The sequence below is a fragment of the Antrostomus carolinensis genome, unplaced genomic scaffold, assembly GCF_000700745.2.
Source record: "Antrostomus carolinensis isolate BGI_N321 unplaced genomic scaffold, ASM70074v2 scaffold42058, whole genome shotgun sequence".
NCBI classification, from domain to species: Eukaryota; Metazoa; Chordata; class Aves; order Caprimulgiformes; family Caprimulgidae; genus Antrostomus; species Antrostomus carolinensis.
In genome coordinates, this window is record NW_010331731.1 from 14,129 (window position 1) to 36,485 (window position 22,357).

Consider the following 22,357-nt stretch of genomic DNA (forward strand, 5'->3'; position numbering starts at 1 on the left):
TCGATAAGACAGGAGCCTGGAATTACTTATTTTCACAGTTCTTTTGTTATGGTGCCTCACACCCCCAGTTTGAGTGAGCAACTCATGACTCCATCAGCAATTTATAGCCTTGCTGGGCCAGCAGCTGTGCAAAAAGTGCCTCCTAAAGATAGCTGAGAGCAAAGGGACGGACCATCCTTCTGCTTTTTCAAAAGGGGAAGTTGAGAGTCAGCTGAAAACCCGGGGAAAGCTGCGTTAACTCATTTCCCCATTCTAAGCATTTCTAGCAGCAATCATGAAACTGGCCGTTGCCCTGGTAACAACCTATTTATGGAGGTTCATTAACTGAGCTCATCTATTAAAGTCATCAGCAGTGAAATATGTCAGTGGTTATAATCTGGGGCAGTACCCACACAGCTGAGAGTGAGCAGGTAAGACAAGTCAACAGGCTCATTCCCACGGGACTGAGATGGTGGCTGTTGGCTGAGGCAGGAAGGCACCATGGCATCGGGCACCATGGCATTGGGGGCATCTGGAGAGCAGCAAGGTACAAGCAGGATGAGCAGTTTCAAAATGACTCAGTGTGGAGCTAACCCTGCTCCTCTCAACATCAAGGCAACATCAGAATATTTAAGTGGGAGCGTGTAGATCCACACAGAACAACTGTGAAAACTCAAGCACGCGTCCTACAGCTCTCGCTTGCCTCCAGAATGACAGAGCACGCGCTGCTCTGAATTCATCTGCTGAATTTCAAGTTGCTCCCAAGGAACAGACACTGTAACCAATTGAATTTAAGGCTTCAAAATTTTCCTCGAAGATACAACCACCTCACCCACCCGGAGCTGGATTTCATCTGAAAGGTGTGACGGGAACTTACTTCCTTTGCTGGAATGAGTAACTGTGCTACAACACGTTCTACCTGCCTACAGAACTGCTGTTACAACTTAATTTGTTTGTAAAATTGTAAAATATTGTAAAATATGTAAATGTATACTGCAGGGACAGTCATAAAACCATCAGCAAGGTCTTTATTTCTTCATCAGGGAATAGGGTTTAGCATTTGTGCATAACACAGTCATCCCAAACTCATGCTAATAAAAGAGAAACCTTTACAATAATCTGTATCTTCTCTATAGAGATTATTATAAAGCCAGAACTTTACATCTCTTATGGTTTGTGAAACTTAAGAAAATTTATGCATGAGTCTCTTACATGATGTGGGATGTTACCAGGACTTAACTTTTGACATAGTAGGACTTACAGCAGCTTATAGAATACGTTTCATAACCAGTTCCAGATGAATGGAAGGGCAGTCAAGACCAGAGCCATCATATATAAACCATGTGATTTGCTTATAAAACATGCACTTATTACTTTGAATTAATGGAACAAACTATAACAGGGTTTAATTTAAATTGGTTCCTAATCCAGACAATGAAATACTGACCATTTCACAGTCCGCCTCATTAATGCATACTAATGGTCAAGTGAACCAGTTTATCTTTTATTTATGAAAAACATATGAATTGTGATAGATAGAACAGGAAAAATTGGTTCAAATATACAGATACTATTGTCCAATCAGCCATTAAAGGAGTAAGAACAAAAAAATTAATGTTTCCCCCTCCCACCCCAAAGTAAAACTAAAACTGAACTACTTGCAGGAGTTTTTCTTCATTACAAAAGCTGAGATGCATTCAGCTTCATTGGGAAATGTAGACAGCCCCTGTTAAGTCCCTGTGGATTTTAATTCCTGTAATCTCTCCAGCATTGCTGCATCAAACTTAGTCCTTATGATATATTCCAAAGTAAAACCAGCCATTCCAAATCTACAGTCATTCTTTGCTTCAAGTTCTTTCACAGAACTGCTGAAAAAGTAGACATTTCTTTCTAAAAGTACAAAAAGGGTTTGTATAGAAGGTACTTCTCTTATACAATTATATTACACAGCTCAAAACTGTCCCGGCAGGCTCTTCTCAGAACTGGAAGATAAGAAAAAATGACAAAAGTGAGTTAGTTTCATTGCAGCTCTGTGTCTTATTACAAATACAAGTAGTTTGCTTTACCTTTTTGAGTTCTTTAGGCCTAGACTCAGAAACAATGCAGAAGCTGAACATCAATCAAGTCTAATTGCTACAGTATCAAACACTACAAAATTAGGAAAATATTTGGTTTGAAGTATTATTTAAAAAAATGAAATGGGAAAAAGTACTACAGAGCTGTGATAGCTTAAAATGGACATTTTCTGTGAATGAAGCACAGACTCACAACCACGTGGGTCTGCCTTTTACATCTGGGGATGAGATAGCATCGCTGGCACTGTTCTCCACCTCCACCAAAATGCCATTTTTACGAATGAGTGAAGTTGAAAAAAAACCCCAAACTTTTAAAGGAAGTTGGTTTGTCACCACAGCTAATAGCTTTACCCAGTGTCCCAAGTTCAGACAATACTGCAATCATATAAAGAGCTTTCCTGCACAATTACAATTTGGAAATATATAGGCTTTACCAACAACAATAATAATGCTCTTTCACACAACCATGTCAGAGCTCTTCATAAACACTAATTCCCTAAGCTTTCATTTATTCTGCCTCTGAGGTATGTAATTACCATCACCCATTTTTATCTATAGGCCATATTTTCCTAGGACTGACCGCCTCACAAATTTGAATACAGTGTGCTTTACATTGTATTTGGATAAGGCAGTGAAAATATCTTATGTTTTATAGGTGAGAGCTGAGACAGATAAAATAATTCACAAGTAAAGGACTGGCACCTCCTGGCATTCAGTCCTGCATCTCAGCCCTCTTTTCCCCCACCCAAAAATATAAGAATATTATTCCTTGACAGGTGTTGACTTCAAGAAACACTAAATTCTTTTACCCAGTATTGGTGAGGTCTACCACGCTGGGTCTGGTTCTTGCTTTATTTGAGAACTTTCTTCTGTTTCTGTAATATCTGCTGAAAAAGCAGTAATGAATGAAACTTCTCCACTAATTTTGTTGTTATTGTTGTATTTAATAAGTAAAAAATTATGAAAATATGAAAAGCATTTATTTATCACTTTAAACTATTAAGGATAAATAAAAATGTATTCACAACAACCTGATTCTGTGGAAATTATCATATTCACTTCAATGTAAAGCAGCCTGGGATCTTAGAGCACTCTAGATTTTTAAAGAACAGAAATAAAAAAAATGCATGAAACATTAAAATGCTTTTTATGTAGCTGAAATACTCACTGGGCAAGAAAGGAACTTAACAGGAAACAATGTATAACCAGTGAAAAAATGTCAAATACATCACTGTTTTGGTGTTCATCCCACTTTTCAGCCCTTCTCCCTCCTCTTCCTCAATCCCCAGCGCCCTTCCTTCCTCCATCCACCTCATGGGACATGCAGCGCAGGGTGAAGCTTTTCAAACCCTCACAGGTAAGTCTGTAGCCCACAACTTCAAATCCCTCAGGTGTGACTACTGCTCCATGGTTTTCTAAGAAGCTACCAAGATCTGAACCTACTGGAGCTCAAGTCACCCCTTCCGAGTCATTATTAAAGTAGCGTTCATTGCACAAACTCTTGCTTTCACAGCATGGACTATTTTCTAGATATTTTTTTCCCCATCTCTAGAATTGTTTCTCTTCTCAACTCGATACTGGCTTTTGCATTATTTTATTTCAATCTGTCCAAAACAAATTTTGACCATAGCTAATTTTTCTTCTTCAATGCATGGTATCACACAAAGGAATTATGATATGCTTAAAAAAAGAGATATAGGAACTCTATCTTGTTGGCTAAAGCATGCATCATCCTTTGATAGATTTTTTTTTCATTTCCAGGAGACTTCATTACAAAATCTTTGCTTTTTCTTGTTCACAGGGATGCCTGGAGGTAAATCAAAGAAATCTCATGCCTGTACAGCATTGCCTATATGACCCAAAGCCTAATTTTGTTCCTTTTATAAACAGAGAATATGATGTTGGAAGGAAATTGGTTTTTCACTGAAGTTGTTTGGAAGGTTCAGGACTAGGGTAATTCATCACTACAAAGCCCAGCCATTTCACCACATGATCATTTTATACCTTCCAGCCCAGTTCTGAAGTGATTTTGAGTTCTTTAGCAACTGAACACCTTTTCTCAAGATCATTCCTCTGGTAACTGGGTCTGGATGACAAATTCAAAAACCACATTTGTCTATTTCTTCAAAACCATCACTTTGAAGGCCTGTAGCTAGATTTCCTCCACATGAAGGTATTCAAGAACAACTGTGTCTCTCCTCCATCATCTATTAGTTTCAGTGATCCCACAGACTTTCAGTATCATAAAGACCTTTCATGTTTCAGCTTTCAAGATGCAAGAGCTTAAAATCTGCAGCTCAGCTCTTCTGTGACTCTAACACTTGCTTTCTTTTTGTCTTGAATGTTGCAACAGGATTGATCAATATTCTGAGAAAGATCTACTCATAATGGTGAGTTTGTGACAGCAGTTCTGGTTGAACATGCTGACTTGTCTCCCAAGTTCACTGACATGCCAGGGAAATGGAAGCAATGGAGACTGAAGGGCATTTCTCTGGAAAAGGTATGATACAGAACAACGGGAGTGCTGCAACTCACTGCTTTCTCTCTTGGGGGGAATCTAGGCAGGATTAGGGAATGAACTCAAGTTGAGAGTTTTAAGATGACAAGTGCTGATACACAGCAGCCTCCATCCAGTGCTGTTGGCTGTGTTGCTGTCAAGCTGCAGCTGACACATCAGAGAGCTCCTCTCAGGACTACCTGGCACGAAGGCAGCACTCCATCAAACTGTCCAGCACCCCAGAACCCCTACACCAGCCACTCCAGAGGCAGCCACAGCTGTTCAGGGCCACAAGGACAAACTGGGGCTATAGCAGAGGCAGCTTTTACATGACCAGAGCCCACAGAGGACACCAGCATCCCAGTTCTCAAGGCAGTTCAGTATTCCTAATATATAATATTATATTCCTAACGCTCCAAGATCATATGCAAAAGCACAGGGTGGGTAGAAGACCTATAGCCACGCTGGTCTCACATACATCAACATCTGAAAATGATACAGCTCAAGTATATTCTTGGACAACAGGAAATTTGGACGCTTTTCAGAGCTTTAAGTTTTGAGGAACAACAGTACTCCCCCCTCCCTAACACACCCTCACAGTATATCCAGGCATTCAAATTTCCTGATGATGGCAATCATTCACTTGCATAAATCGTGGAAACTACTGCACTGAATAAACTACAGGCATCGCTCAGGATATGAGCAATCACTCAAAGCCTATATATAGTCATGACTCATGAACAACAATTCATAAAACTCCTTTGTAAAATTATTTGAATAAGAACTTTTGCTGCAGACTATTTTTCACGTGATGCAGCATGATATTAATACAGATGAAAAAAAAAAAGTCCTGGGAATCAATAAGAGACTTTTTTTGATTGACCTCCTTCCTTTAAAAAAAAGATACAATTTTGTTCAAAATTATTTAAAAATATTTGTTGATATTAACCGAAGACAAACACTTACCTTCTACAGATACTTCTATTTGGCTTGGTTCAGCTGGCTCTTAAATGAAAAAAAAATAAAATAGCCAAATGAATATGAATATAGTCTCAATAATATGAATCAGATAAGTATCTTAGAAAAATTAAGGAAATTAAGTTTTCCCTGAAAAAAAGCCCCTCATTTTTTCTTTCATGATCAGTCTCCAATATCTTTTGAGATAAATGCATGTAACTTTCTATAGAGTCTGCAGCAAAATAGAAAAAAAACCCAAACATTTATTACATTCCACTACCTAACGCTTTCCCTTCCAAGTACGGTTCACTAGCAGACATATCACCAAGTCCTAGTAGAACATAATATGCACTTGCACGCAACATACCCAGTTTAGACCAGCTTTACTCAAACCAGTTAAATACAAAACTGTATTTAAAAATAAGTCACCACTTCTGGTTAGTACTGTCTGTTCAATGGCAAGCAAGTTGAGTTAAGCAGACGTCAATAAATGGATATTGAATTGGCTTTATATATTGCCCCTATTAATCCTTCTTTTCAGCTCACTCATCTGCAAAAATCAAATCAAGGAACACGCCAATGACACAGCTTGAAGGAAGCAATGACTCTTTCTATTAATTTATTAATATTTAATAGGTATAAAAGTCACCATTACACACCATCTGTCAAAATAAACCAGCTCATCATGAGCGATGCATACCCAGGACATGACTACTAATATAATCTGTCAATAAGATCAAGAACTCCACACCCTACCCCTCCTGCAAGGACATGCATCATGCTCTGCATCACCTGGTTGTACTGGTGCTGCTGGCACTGCTGGTGGTGCTACCGGTGGTGGTGCTGCTGCTGGTGGTGTTGCTGCTTCAGCTTTTTCCATCAGCTCTAACATTAGACATGATCACTGTTTAACTTCACAATTAAAACAATCCCACTCATAACACAAGGGCAATATTACTTCTTGAACCTGCAAATCCTGAAACTTGTCACATGAACAGGTTACTAACACTTGTGATTCAGCTGCAGTTCAATTTTTTTTACTACAGAAATAACATTCCCTATCTTGCCTGCAAGCACCAAAAACCATAGAATCATGGAATGCTTTGGGTTGGAAGGGACCTTAAAGATCATCCAGTTCCAACCCCCCTGCCATCAGCAGGGACACCTTCCACTAGACCAGGTTGCTCAAAGCCTCATCCAACCTGGCCTTCAACACTTCCAGGGAGGGGGCATCTACAACTTCCTTGGGCAACCTCCTTGCAAGTTCTCACATATTCTTCAGAACAGGAATAAAGCATCGTAGCTACATAAGCAGTAGGCTCAGAGCTTTTCAATCATTCACCTCAGTATCTGTCAATTTCAGATCATTTTGATTATCATTAATATACACAGATACTGCATAAAAATCCCATGTTCAATGATCAGTCTGCTCCTCCAGTGATGGAAGATATCTGTGTTGGTTTTATTCAGCGTATCAGCTAGCCTCAGTCCCAACACACGCTGAAAGTTATGCTGGAGACACAACAGTTCAACAGATTCTTTCATTTCTAATTCTGCCTGGAAGGTTCCCTCTTCCAAAGGGATCTCTTTCCCACCTAAGGTGGAGTGCCTGGGACTGGTGAGCAGGTCAGTGTGAGTTACTAGACTTGAAGTTCATAGACCCCAGTGTGTCAGCTGGAATATACTGGTGGTTGAACGAACGCTGGGTCGCCAAGGCTCAGCCTGCGTAAGGCCAAACTAATGATAGTAGGTTACTTGGCCTCTGAATTTGTAATCTGACATTGGCTCAGAAAGAACACGACACAAGGGACACTGTAATGGTATCTAATAAAACAGGTCACAATTATTTTAGCAACTGAAAATACCAAGACCTTTTTTTTTTAACCTCAAACGATTTCATTAACATGACCAAACTGTCCACGGCACTTCAGGTAATTACACTCTGCCTCTCTAAACTGTTACATCCTCAGCAGAATGCAGAATTTTTTCACTGAAACAGGGTTGTGCAACTACTGGAAAGTTCTTGCTTATTAACTGCTACTGCTATGGATCTGAACCTAAAATGTAGACACTCCCATTTAAGTCTGTAGCTCAGTCAGGGTCCTAAATCTATATGGGAGGTGGCAGCTGAAAAATACAAAATCAGTACCTTGCATTTTCATGTTAATGTTAAGCTTATAGTGTTGTGTAAATTTATCACACTCCTTTCAATTGCATATGCATGTTTAGTCAGGAAATTTTAATGAGACGGACACAGACAAGAGTTATACACAGAACTTAACCACTGAGCAGCTTTTGCCACTAAGCCAAAATGCAGAAAACTAATGTTGGTAAGTTACAAAAATACATTTGCCATCAGCGTTTCATACTTACGATTGTTAATCACAAGTCCTGGAAAGGGTCTGTAAAAAACAACAACAAAAAAGTATTGATTCTAAAATATACTGCATGGGATCTCCCTGCCAAGGCAGCCTCACTTCATGTTTTGTAACAGTGGTCATGCTAAAAAATGAACAGAAAGTCAAACAAAACAGAAGGAACCGATGCAACTGTCAGGTACCATGGCATGCCCACTAGCATTTGGAAAAGTAACATACACAGGAAGGTTTAAATCCTTCCCTCAGCAAGGGTTAATTAAAAAGGCAGTCACCTTTTCTTCAGAGCTTAATTAAATAAAATGTATCAAGCAAAATTCCTTTCAGTTAGAACTCTTCATGATTAAAGGTTGAAAATTCAGACCCCTTAGTAAGATATATTTAAGAAATTTATCTTTATATCTAAAGATAAATTGAAGTGTTTAGACTCCTGTGAAGCAGTCTATGATTTGAGAAGTTACATAAACTGGTAAACTTTTATTTTCAATTCCTGAATTCCTTCTGATTCCAAAGTTTAATCTATTCTGCTTCATGCATACAAATTACTTTGTATATACGTGTGTACATATATGTCTATATATGTACAAATAAAATTCACTTATCCTGTAATTGGACAATACTGGATTTTTAAATATTGTAGGTAAACTCATTTTGTTGGGGAAAAAAACCCCTATTTATCAAAGACCTTACTTTAACTCAGGAATTTTAACACAACTGGAATACTTAAAAAAATATTAATATTAATACTATTACAAACATACTATTCGCAGTCAAGAGCCAACAAGCTCTGGAGCTGTCTCAGAGCTTAATCTGATAAATGGGGAGTAAGACCCACAACACTTCAGGACTCTGTTATATAATATGAATAGATTTCAACTCAAAAGATGTCTGGCTTTAATAAGCAGCATTAATAATATGCCCCTTGTCATACTAAATTGGATTGTGTCCTCCAAGGAGTTACCATCTTCATTCATGCTATGAACATCTGGGCCTTATTTGATTTGACATAATTGTTTCCCAAAAAGCCAACACCTTCTACTATTTAAAGATGCACCACAACTTCTCCTCTTTTGAATCTCAATTTATTGAAGCTACAGGGCTGTCCTCACAACCTCTGTACAATCTAATCGTTGGCAACTACATACCGAATGACAGTAAATTTGATAAAGTCTGCTGATTCCAAAATCTTCCTCATCGAGCTGATTTCCAGATAACTGGGAGCTTTAAATGTCACGCCAGGAGGCATCCCATCCACTACCACACAGCCAGGGTTGATAGTGATTTTTCTGTATGGCACTTTCACAGGAAAATTCATACCTATGGCTTCACCTAAGTTAGAGAGAGGACAGCAAAAAGGTTAAGTTTTTCAAAATTACTGTAGTCCCAAGTATTAAGAGGTCAGAACTATGAAGCCCTAAGAAGGATCATTGTGTGCCATAAAAATAAATACTTTATCAACCATAAAAATAAATATTTTATCAATTTATCATCAATAAATTTTATTCAATTTTACAGAAAGAAACAGGAAGGTGGGGGAACGTGAAGCAGTCTATACTCTTGGGATTTTTTGTTTAGAACACCAAACAACCTAAATCACTTATGAAAGATTCTTTTTGAAGCATAACATTCATACATAATTCTCAAATTTGTTCATTTTAATGATCATACATATCATCCACTGTGATGATTCACTAACTTCAATATGAACAACATTAATTGCATTCACACTTATATAAAAAAAATGGAGAGTAAGAAGCAATTACCAAATTTCCGGCTAAAAAGATCATTTACTTGCTCTCTCAAATGTCTGGCCTTTTCTACTTTTGACAGTCGCTCATTTTCATCATCTGGAAGAAATTGTCAGAATAGCATCAGAATTAAACAGATTTCCCACCCCCAGAGCTTGTTTATCACTGCATGTTTCCTCAAAGCAGGTATAACTGAGCACTTCGAAATGGCACCAACTTTGTTTCTAGTTTTAGCAGTAACACAGAATTGTACAAATACACAAAAATAAACGGTTGTTAAGAAATCTGGGAGAAGCTTTGAAGTATTTACATGACCAAGATTAGATTTACTATCTAGAGATGATGTTGTAAACTTAATCTAAAATTGTAAATTGTATTTTCAGGTAATGGTGGGGAAAGGTAAAAGCAAAGTGACATTAAATAGATGGCCACAGCACGGAATGTTCCCTGCAGTTTCAAATGAGTGCAATATATGCCTGAAAAAGCAGTAATCAGTGTTGTTTAAGACAAAGCAGTTTAGTCTGCATAGTCACTCAATTTGGTCCAAGCCATCATCTCTTGAAGTTGCCAAGAAAGATGCAAATCAGTATTGAATTTAGTACACAAGAAAAAAGGGAAAAATAGGGATATTTCCTAATGAGGGGCTGAGCCAAGAATATTCTAGAGATGTTCATTGAACAGATTAATGAAAGCTAGAAAATATTTCACATCTCAGGAAAAACAGAATGCTAAATTATGCTCTTTGTTGACTGTACTTCAGTGAACCAGCTTGACTGTAGGAAAACGCTAAACAAATGTCAAAAAGTAGGATGTGTAGGCACAAAAGTGTGATTTGAAAGCAGACAGTATACACACCTGGTATAGTTACTTGAATGATGTTAAGATCTTCAACACCTGCAGCTGTATTCACTGTTGTGTTTGTTGTGGTGCTTGCTGTATCAGCTACATTAGATGAGTTATTTTTTCCTAAAATTAAGAAAATTAATTTTAAAAAAAACATTTGTAGAGAGCCAAAATCTTGAAGGTCATATATAAAGAAAATATTGGAAAATAACAGCTATTTGTAAAGCTCTCAAAGTGAACCCAGTTCCATTTTCAAAATGGGAGCAGCTTCCCATATGAGACATACTTATTGAAGGTACACACTACTCTCTTTCCAGCCCTAGAGGAGAAACAACTAGATTAAAGATAATGCTAATATTTACCTAGCTGATTTTCCAAAAAGATTATTAAGAAAAGGGAACAAAGAATATGTGGAGCATGTATTTTGGCTTTTTTTTTTTTTTTTTTTGAACAGAAAAATCATGGCACTTGCAGTTAATTCACTAACACCTACTGATACATGTGTTCACTGCAGGCATTGACAAAAGAAATCCCTTACAGTAATATTTGTGAGCTACGCTGTCGAATGGCACAAACTAGCATAGTTCAACCCACAGTAACAGGTAATAATAGAGAACTCAAAACATTTAACCCATGACCTGCCTGTCACAATTTTCTACTGGCTATCTGCACTCCTATCTGTGGAGCACTTGTCATCTAGATGACCTGTGTATTAGGAGCAAGTCACTTATCTTTAGACCTGAATTAGTTCTGTGAATCACACATTACTTGTTAGTTTTAATAAAAGGCAATAAAGAACATATCAGAGGCATGATTGTTGTGAATAACTTAAAAAAATGTAATATTCCCTTGCTAAAGCTATATTTAAACTGTAACTAGTAAGTGCTTTTCCCACCTTAAAAACAAACAAGCAAACAAACCAACCACAACGTAGAATGAATCTTTCAGGAATTCCTTAACACCATGCAGCTCTCCTGATCTGTACTTAGCACTTCAAAGAGACTTTATTGAGAACATTAAACAGTTGCAAAACTCACTTTGTGGTCTTCTAGCAGAATTTTCCTTAATAGCTGCCTCAAACATCTCAGGCCTGTAAACAGATTGAACATTTCATGTACAGTAATAAAATTCATCAACATTAAAGAAAATGCTATTTTCTAATAGTAATTTATTAAAGACAAACTAAGTGATATTGAAAGTCCTTTGAAATTCCTTTCAGACAGACAGCCAGCCAAGAATGCAATGGCCGAGAGGCTCCACAACTTCCCTTATCACTGTTTCTACACTAGCACATGGGTATCTAAACCTATTCTAGACAAGAAAAATAAGTTCTTACAACCCCCAATATATGAATCTCCACTCTTCAGCTCTTAGTACACTGCCGTCAAGTTTTATGTTTTATGAGTAACCTGTAAGTGGTCCATGCAGTAGGAACAAACCCAGTGATGTGACAACTGAAATGGGTTAAGAAATCTGGACTTGCTCCTCTTCCCAAAATAGGTTGTGAGTGTCTTTCAGAACAGAAAGAGATTACTGTATCTTCCCCCACATCAAGAAGAGCCTTCTGACCATTTCCTCATTTACTAAAAATATTCCACTGTGTATTTTATAGAGTAATTTAGCAACTTGACAATATAATTTCTTTTTTTTTTTTTGGTCTACATTTCAATTATCATAGAATGGATTATAAAAGACACATGGGAGTCTCACTTTTTAATAATGAATTTTATCTTAGATTTGTTCCTCAGGATCTTCTCCAGTCTTGGAATTCCAAAAGTAGAAGGTCGGCGGAACGGCACCCCCTCGGGTAGTCCTTCCACATAGAAAACCTCTGGGAAGGATTCAAACAACGCAAACGGCACCTTCACTGGTTCAGTCAGCCCCAGTGCTTCTCCTGGAATGCAGCAGAGAACAAATAAGCTACCAGCTAAGTAACTGATGTGCCTATAAGAAGGAAAATCTGAGGTGTAAATGGTATATAACAGTTGGCACATACATCCTAGATTAAGTGAGACCTGCAGGCTTTGTTTGGCTATGAGTAGGCAGTCTCAAGCAGATCTCATTCTGTTGCAGTAAATCTGATCATAATTTGCATCTGAAAATTAGTAATTTGCAGCCAGCTCATGCCACTGGCTTGGTCTGCATACCAGACTATCCCATTTGTATTCCACTTTGTTACAGGCAGTATATTCTGTCTCAATATATGGTAGTATATTATTGTTATACAGGCAGTATATTCTGTCTCTGCTAGAGAATACCACCAAGGACAGGTGACATTACTGCTCGTGTTCCAAAAACTGCAGTCAGAAAAAATCATTACTTCCAGAAGTCATTAGCTTCCCAACAGCCTGCACTAGAAGCAGCACTGGGATATGACAGAGCACTTCTCTCCAGATACCAAACAGAACGTATCGAGTCACGCAGAGGCTGAAGTCATACAAAGTCCCGTTCATAAGCTGAGTGAAGAAAGCTTAAGAAGACGTGCCAGGATGTGGAGTCACTCACTATGTCTCTGGGTCATTAAAGAAGCAGTAATCCAACCACAACTTCTCCATTTCCAAACCCAAATAAAATAACTAGTGCAGATGTGTCACAGAATTGCAAGCAACCTACGCGAGAATGAACTCAAATGAGAAATTCCCTGGAGTACCCAAGGATTGCAGGACCTTTGGAATAAATATGCAAATATACCTATCATCCATCTAACTGCATGTTCATAAGAAAGACATCTCAGTAAATAAGTACTAATAAACTTACCACATTTTTCATTGAAAAGATTTTCAACTTTCTGCTTTAAGTCGGTAATTTTGGCATTCCATGCCTCTGCCAAGAGGAAATTGGAAGAATTAAATCAACATTCACACAATGAATCAGTCCTTGAAGAATATTTTAATAAATGTTTAATAAGTTATTATGCCTGATAACTGATTTACTATGACAGTAAAATGTGCAAAATGGCTATCATTCTGCAAAGGGCACCGAAACATTCTGCTGCAGTCCAAACCTATATCCACATTTTCCTAAAGCTTTGAAAGATGCTGCTACTAGATAAAGCAAAGGTGATTAAAATTGAAATTAATCCAAGAATGATCCAAATTTACAGTATCAAGCAACCTAAATTTTACTAATCTGAACCAGCACCCAAAATAGTGGCAGAAAATTCTTCACAGACATAGCCCTGAGACACATGCCTCTCGAGAACTATAAGCTCTGCCATAATTTCAACTTCAATTGCATGATTAAATGTCCACCTAGCTAGGTTTTTTTTCTTTCTGACAGCAATCCACAGCAACTCCTAAATCAGTTTACTTGTGGCTGCAGTAAGTGGTCTGTATCTGGTTTACAAACCTAAAAATTCAGTTGAAAGTTTAAAAAAGTTGCAGAGCAAAGCTTAAAAAAACCTGGCTCAGGAGTAAAGAATTCTTTTGTTTCACATTATATGACCACATGGCTAAAAAGAAAGCATGTGGGACAAATACAAAAAAGCAAACAACAAACTCCTATATAAATAGAACCAAAAAACCTCAGAATGTAGAAGAAAAAAAGGGTTAGTGAGACTTGGGAACTGCTTACACATCTCCCTTGACTATGAGGAATGTATCTGGGTTTTATGACCCTGCTTTCGATGCAAAGAGTCCTGTGCTAGATAGGCCTGGTCCTCCACGGCTGAAAAGCTCCAGCCCAACGTTCATGAAGACAACTACATGGCTTCTAGTCCTCTTGGACTTCTCCTTCACTGATTTTCCAGAACTGGAGAGATCTGTAATGGCCATCTTGCAAAATCAGCTCCGATATACCATATATATATTAGTACATACTAATGTTAGTTCAGATCCTTCCTAGTTCCTACACATCACTTGGGTATCCCTGCAGAGTGATGCTCAGTATTTCAAGTCTGTGGAGTGCTTATTAAGCTTACGCACAGTATCAGTCTCAGCTGGGTTTTTGCACCATGAATCAGACAGCAAGCCCTTCAAGAACCTGCAGCATTGTGAAATAACAGAGCAGCCAAAGTCTAAGGGTCTGATTCTGAACCCAAATTAATAAGATCTAACAGACCTGCGCTGCATTTGTACAGCATTCTCCATACATCATCCCAGGATTGCTCTGATGCAGATTATTCTGCGTGATGAAGAACTGAGTGTACATGAAAACAAGAACTTCAGTCATTCACTGACTGTAGAATAGAACATTAATTCAAAATATCTCTGAGAGGTAATTGTCAGAATCTTCAATACCAACATTAACAGAATATACACATGCTAATTCCCACAATACTTACCAAAAGAAAACTCTCTTCCTCGTGGCCTGAAAATTACATTGGACCCATTGGTTTGAGAATTAGTTTGAACATCTGTTGTTTGTGGTTTATTAGGACCTGTAAAAAGACATTACATATATACATGCAGAGAGCAGAAGCAAGCCACCATACAAAAAAAAACCCCCAAAACCCCAAAACAAAAAGAAACAAACCCAAAAACCTTAAGCAGCGCTTCTGGGGTTGTATTTAAGCATTTGATGCTCTTGCTCGTTGACTGTCATTTCTCTGCTCAAGACTACGTTAGTTCCCAAATATCTGCTTGGAATAAAAGGCCCAAGCAACTTGCCAAACTCCAACATTTTACATAACCATCACCTGCACAAAATCCATTTTCACTCAGAAATGAAAAAATAATACTGTTTCTATACTGAAGTGTATCTGGAGCCCTGAAATGAAACTTCGTTTGCTACATGAGGTGAATGTATAAGTTAATTATGGGCTATGAAAACTGACAAGAACAGAAAACATTAGAAGAATATTTAATGATATTTCTTACATACCTTCTTCAACAGTAACTTCAATCTCTGAAACCTTTGAATTGCCTGCAGGACTTTTTGAACTTTTTGAACTCTTTGAACTCTTTGCTGGAAGTCAATACAATACAAAATGTAAAGCACAAACCCTCTATAACGTATATCCTGCACAGCTAATGAGAAAACAGCTGTATTCTGAAAATTCCTAGAGACTGAAGAATCACTTGTGTCTGTACTAAGTACAGTTGGCACTATAAAATCTGACCAATGACATTTACAGCCTTAAAACGTAGGTTTAGTACTCTTGAAAAAAGCAGGTATCACACCTAAATTTTCACCCCATTAATCCAGAACAGAAGATTTCATTGTTTCTAAGTTTAAGGGACAACTTTGATACTTTTTATTATTGAAATAAGAAAATTAACTTCCAAATTTTCTGTAGAAAGTGTACACTTAAAAGACTTTCTTTTTTATTCTTTTCTTACAAAACTTCATTGTTATTTACTTCAGTTCACAACTAAAAGTTAAATATGGTTTAGGCCATTAACAGCAAAAGAAAAGTTGTCAAAATTGTGTAAATTCAATTTTCTGTATTGTAATAGACTTAAGTAAAAAAAAAAGTAGATAAATTTATGTTTTGAGTAACTTTTTTCAAATAATAGTAGATTTGGAGGCTACTATGCTAGATCATCTTAAATAGTGTCTTTTGTTTGCAACACTCATTTTTGAACCACAAATATTTCTCCCTAAGGAAGCAGAAAGTATTTATGAATTGATGGCAGCAAATAATACTTAATTGTTTACCTTCAGTGTTTATCTTACTAGCCAGTTCTGGAGGCAAATAGGAAGTGACAAGCTGAGGCCTAAAAATTGAACAGAACACAATTCAATCCATTACACATGCAAGAAAAATAACACAGCAAAGCGTTACAAATTTATTGGAATCCAGTTGAGTTCCAATTTACACAACACCAGCTCATAAAATTGTGTTAGAAGCACGGGTGGCTCTCCATCTACTAACACCACAAAAAGTTAGAAAACACAGGTACATTTTCCATTCTGTAACTTTCTTCTGTGTTTATTTCAAGCATAAAAATAAAGAAAAAGGAAAAATAAAAAAGAATGAAATAATCTTTCAGGTACAAGGCCATTTTTCCCCTAGATCATTGATGCAGGAAACATGCAATTTATACATCTATATAAATTTAATAAAGAAGGTATATCCTTTTACGAGATAAAACACACATGCAAAATGTTCTTTCTGTTTCCTGGAAACAGAACTCAACATGTAAAGCCTAAAGTCACTGGGAAGAAAATCAAGTAACTTCAAAATCAGGAGTAAAAAATAGCTGAATTATAAACACACTTTTTAACAACGAATTTAATTTTGCCACTCCCACGGACAATTCTTTCAAGGCGTGGAATTCCAAACCACGTGGGACTCCGGAAGGGGATTCCTTCTGGCAATCCTTCGACATACAAGTAGTCAGGGTTTGATTCAAATACAGGATAGGGAACCTTCACTGCTTCCGAAAGCCCCAGAGCTTGACCTGAAAATAAAGATTTAATGGTAGTTTACATACTCAAATAGGTGGTATTTTATCTCAAGTGATTTTAAGAAGCGCAGCTTACAGAAACTCTACTACTCAGGTAATTAAAAAACCCAAGAGAAATATTTAATAGCATTTCTATTATTTTCTGTAGAATAACTGCAAATAGCAACTTCTTTGACCAACTTGTTAGAGATAACATCTAAGTCTGCAGTGCCTACTTTCTTCAGAGAACTTTTTTAATCCAAAAGCTTTTTGTGCACGTCATCAGCTCTGCCACGCAACTTCCAATACCTGAAGGGGGCCTACAAGAAAGCTGGGGAAGGATTTTTCATAAGGGCAGTCAGTGACAAAACAAGGGGAAATGGGTTTAAACTGAAAGAGCTTAGGTTTAGATTGGATATTAGGAAGAAGTTCTTCACTGTGAGGGTGGTGAGACACTGGAACAGGTTGCCCAAGGAAGTTGTAGATGCCCCCTCCCTGGAAGTGTTGAAGGCCAGACTGGATGAGGCTTTGAGCAACCTGGTGTAGTGGAAGGTGTCCCTGCTGATGGCAGGGGGGTTGGAACTGGATGATCTTTAAGGTCCCTTCCAATCCAAACCGTTCTATGATTCTATGAACTGGAAAAACTATGGCCTAGGATGTTGTTATAAAGTCATTTATGTCAATTATAGGAAAGAGCAAAAAGTAGGTGTGAGGAGTCAAGATTTCCACATCTGACCTAGCAAATTTCTGATGTTTAAATAAGTACAGTAAAATTGAAAAGTCTTTTTACAGATGAGTTTTAAAACATAGCAGCTTTATAAAACAGTTCATTTAACATAGAACTTACCAAACTTCTTATTAAATATCTCTTCTACTTGCTTTCTTAGCTTTGTGATCCTGATGTTCCAATCCTCTTTGACTGAAAACCAGAAATGGATATATGTCAAGAGTATTCCCCAGCTCTAGATAAAGAGGTACAATCAAACACATTTCTTTCAACACAAGAACTTGTAAACTATCAACACAGTCACATCTGAGTAGACAAGGACACACAATGAGTAATGCTTATTAATGGCAGCTTTAATGAGACATAATTCCCTCTACATAATGGAAAATCTGTTTAAATGTAGTTACAAATTTCAAACATTGCCCCGAGTGAGAGAACTTGCACTTCAGAGCCTTTAGATGCAGGAAGGAATGATTCTAGTGGCTCTTACGAAGTTGGAATTAATTAATCATACTGCATACAAATAACACTTTAGAACAGAAGGCAAGGAGAGCTTTGCTAAACATTTTGATTAGTGTAAGAAATCATCTTCAATCTCCTTCTCTATTATAAATAAGTCAATTATAGGAGAGCTAGCCAGAGTAGACAATTGGCAGCTTAGTTGGAGAAGAAAGCAAAGGACACTAGCAGCAATAAAAAGCACTACTTTTCTGACAAACGGCATCTAAATTCATTACTTTTCATCATAACCCACAAATAACAATTAACTGCTACTGAGCTAATACCATCCAGAGTTGTGGACAGCATAGAGGAAGGAAGCTACACAGATTTTTTTTGTTTCCAAAAATATTTTTGACAAACAAATTACCTGATCTTCTTTATTTCTAGCTTCTTATACTATTAAGGCAAGATGTATTGATATTTTTTTGCAATCTGTCCTACTGATCTGATAGATTTCACAGGTATTTAACACCTGCACATTTATTTATACTTATGCACAGGTGGTGGTCTCACTGGCAAAGGAATTAGACTGACCACTGTACTTAAAGACTAAAACGTTGTTTGCAGGCTACCTGTTGAGGTATTATTACTTAATACTGATTATTCCAGAATAATATTTTGTTTAATAAATGAAATTTGCTGATATTCTTTAGCAACATAAAGTACTGCACCTGCAGGAAGAAGATCCCTGGCCTTTGTCTGGGAAAATGGTTTTCACCGGGCTCTAAGCCCAAGAGGACATTTGCTGTGTTTATCTGTCTGACATCAAATCCTGGGCCCTGCTAAGCTTTGTAGGAACTGATAATAACACACTCACCTAGAAGTTAGTAAAAAATACAACTATTACAAAAAAGAAATGTTATTCTGAAGGTTCAAACAGTCTGAGTTTTAAGAATCACGGCCACTGCATGACAGTTCTTTCGGAAAGAGGATTTTATCACCTGGTTTTTACTACTATCACTGGCACAGGCTGTTATTCCTTTATTGCCAAATTGTCAGTTATATTGTAAAATTTGACAACAATCAGGGTTTTGGCAATAAAATAAACAAAACAATGCTGCCTCTTCCTTCTGCTCCACATCAAACACAGTCTTTTCTACTGACCTGCCCTCTTGCTGAACATGAACCTTTTCCTAAAATCCAAACAAAACCCACAATATGTTGTTATGACATAAGACAACTCCTGATTACATGATTATTAAATCATATTATTTCTTTTTTTTTTTTTTTTTCCCCTGCAAAGCACTCAACACAATTACTTCTTGAAGCTGCAGTTTGTTTATCCAGTGAAATGTGTTTGGGGAAAAACCTTAGCAAGCCCTGGGTCTCAGTTTGTGTTGTAACTACTGGCAGATTCATACACTGGATTGTACACTTCTGTAACAAGAAGTATCAATGCACCAGTTCAGAGCATTAGATTGTCTCAGGAAATAAAAACCAATCTGGATTATCTTCCTGCGCTAGAGACACTTGGTGTTTAAAAGAAGTCATTACAATTCCTTACCAGAGGCCTGACAAAAGCCCAACAAAGTCAGTTGTGAAATGCTAAGGGACTCCAGAGCTTTGATTCAGGCCAGGCCAGTAACTCCCATTCTCCTGGGCTGTGAGGGTGATCCATTCTAGTTATTCAGAGACACATGAATTGCACTGTGATCCAGAAATCCATCCAGGTTCATAACAATCAATTTATTCTTTTCAAACCTCATGAAGAGCACGTCAGCACATTCATCACAGAGGGTTTACTTCGTGAAAAATGTTACATTGACCTGAATTTGTGTCCCTACCAAACCCTTCCATTCCCACTTGCAGACAGCACCTGTCTTACCTGGGGTGTGCAACCTGGGCTGAACAACTTCGGGTGAAGTGATGGTTAGCAGCTCCGGCCTGCAGCCAAAAAATAAATAATCTGTCCATTCTTGACATAAATGAAATATTAGTACTTATTATGACATGAATTGAAAAGTTTGGATTTTTCTGTTATGTATTTCACACTTGTGAAAATCACACAGAATCACAGAATGTTGGGGATTGGAAGGGACCTCAAAAGATCATCCAGTCCAATCCCCCTGCCAGAGCAGGAACCTAAATGAGATTACACAGGAAGGTGTCCAGGCGGGTCTTGGATGTCTCCAGAGAAGGAGACTCCACACCCACCCTGCGCAGCCTGTCCCAGGGCTCTGTCACCCTCACCTAAAGAAGTTTCTTCTCAAGTTTAAGCGGAACCTCCTGTGTTCCAGGTCACACCCACTGCCCCTTGTCCTACCATTGGGCATCACTGAGAAGACAACCTCTCTTGAGGTTCTACTAACCACACCCTTCTAATACACCCCAGGATGCCATTGGCCTTCAATGCTACAAAGATATTGGGAAGACTTGTCTGGACTGCACTAGAAAGTGCGGATTTGCAAAATATTTAATCTGTCTATTTGGTAACCAGAGACCGAACGCTTCATGATTGAATGAAACCAAGTGCTTGATAACACAAAGGGAGTTTGTTTGGCCTCTTTCTTAAAGAAAAAAAAAACAAAACAAACCCAAAAAACCCCAACAACATAACACAAGATGTTTAGGCATTAAAACAAACACTTACTTTCCAATCACAAATTTTATTCTGTTGCCCACTTGAATTATTTTTTCAAGGCGAGGGATTCCATACCAGGAGGGACTCCTAAAGGGGATATTCTCTGGCAGTCCTTCAACATAGAGGTCATTAGGGTGGGCCTCAAATTTCTGGTACGGAACAGCTTTTGGCTCCGTGCTGCCCAAGGCCTCGGCTGTTAGAACAAAACACATTCAGTAACTGGACATTTTGGCCATCAACCTTTATTAAAAGCTAGCTAAGTGACCAAATCTTCAGGCTGTTGCAATCATGATCTTAGAGCCTGGGACAATGCAAGATATCTAAACCCAAGAGCCTCAGCACATCAAGAACATAAACATTTACCATATTGTATCACATTGCTATGGGCAGTCATAATGCTAGACTGAAGATTACTGGGTGCCCCACTGAGGCATAATACAGTGGTTTTATCCCAAGTTTTTAATCTATTATAAAGCACAATGCAATATTTTATTCTATTTCTTATGAAGTTGACTTTTTTTATGCTGTAGAGAACATAAAAATTCACCCAGAAATGTTCTAATAATAATTTTTACAGTACTGCAATGGATATAAATAAGTAAATACTTGTTTTATTCATCAAAGGAAAAAAAAAACACAAATAGGAAGGAATTGAGTTGTACATACAAGACATACTTTTTTTTTAACTATGAATTTATTGTGTTGTATAAGCAGTAAAGTAATACTTGCTTTTTCATTCACCTGCCAGGACTTTAAATATTTGAAAAAAACTGATCAAAGGTCTCATTCATGTGGATGTTCAAAGGAAATAATGAAAGCAACCTTCAAGAAATACAAAGCCATGAAAGAAAAGAAAAGAATATAACCTTACTCACCAAACTTTTTACAGAAGAGTTGATCTACCGTCTTTCTCAGTTTGGTGATTCTGGCATACCACTCCTCTTTCACTGCATTTGAGAGTGACACAGAACAAAGACAACGTTCCCCAATTATTTTGGTTATATTTTCAGTCATTCAGTTTATAGTAGGCATAACCATCCTGCATTTTCAGGTAAGCCAGGAAATACTATGCGGAAGAAGTATGGATTCAACCTAGAACTAAGAAAATTAATTATAAAAAATCAGAGAATATTAAAACTGTACAAAAATCCATTCAGTGACATTGCTCTTGCTACAAAATACAGTGTATTAGCATGAAGAACTGCAATGCTTTCATCATCCACCTACAACCTGTAGATCTCATCTGGAGATGCAATTAGTTTTTATGCCAGTTTCATTTTCTAAAAAATTATCTGGACATTCAGTGCAGAATTTGGCATGCATATGGGATGAAAACTTGCTTTCAAGGCATTTTCACTAAGCACTGACAACCCCAAAGCAAGCTTTTATAGTGGGTGCAGACAGCAGCTTGGTCCTTGCTGTATATTCATGTTGAACTCCCAGCATCAGTTTCTCTAACTGTTCATGGATAATACTTTTAAAATGGTGATTAATAACTGCATTGAATGACTCTAGGGATTTTGTCATTCTTCTTGAGATGACAAGCAGCTTAGTTCCAACTCTCCAAAATGCTTCCTTGACACTACTTCAGACATGAGTTAAGTCATAATTTAGACACAACCCAACATGTGGCAGCTATGTAGATTAGCATATCCTGGCCAATAAAACCAGATTAAATACAGTTTTTCCATCATTTTATCACTTGAGCACCTTTGCTTATTGGCTGATACACAAGCAACTTTGGA

The 22,357-nt window shown here is 37.5% G+C and overlaps 1 protein-coding gene across 1 annotated transcript in view; it reads right to left on the reverse strand.

Moving 5' to 3' along the window:
- Positions 1-2,879: 2,879 nt before the first annotated feature.
- The window catches only part of GTF2I (general transcription factor IIi), a gene marked incomplete at its 5' end in the record, with an annotated part of 42,237 nt that continues 22,759 nt past the window's right edge, over positions 2,880-22,357 (reverse strand). Inside the window, 17 exons of the mRNA XM_029086299.1 lie at positions 2,880-2,938; positions 5,518-5,556; positions 7,882-7,910; positions 9,029-9,212; positions 9,647-9,730; positions 10,487-10,597; positions 11,512-11,564; positions 12,185-12,368; positions 13,232-13,297; positions 14,757-14,852; positions 15,296-15,379; positions 16,073-16,131; positions 16,635-16,818; positions 17,651-17,722; positions 19,857-19,915; positions 20,622-20,805; positions 21,488-21,559. Of these exons, the coding sequence (XP_028942132.1) occupies positions 2,880-2,938; positions 5,518-5,556; positions 7,882-7,910; positions 9,029-9,212; positions 9,647-9,730; positions 10,487-10,597; positions 11,512-11,564; positions 12,185-12,368; positions 13,232-13,297; positions 14,757-14,852; positions 15,296-15,379; positions 16,073-16,131; positions 16,635-16,818; positions 17,651-17,722; positions 19,857-19,915; positions 20,622-20,805; positions 21,488-21,559 (1,619 nt within the window). The remainder of the gene's footprint in view (positions 2,939-5,517; positions 5,557-7,881; positions 7,911-9,028; positions 9,213-9,646; positions 9,731-10,486; positions 10,598-11,511; positions 11,565-12,184; positions 12,369-13,231; positions 13,298-14,756; positions 14,853-15,295; positions 15,380-16,072; positions 16,132-16,634; positions 16,819-17,650; positions 17,723-19,856; positions 19,916-20,621; positions 20,806-21,487; positions 21,560-22,357) is intronic.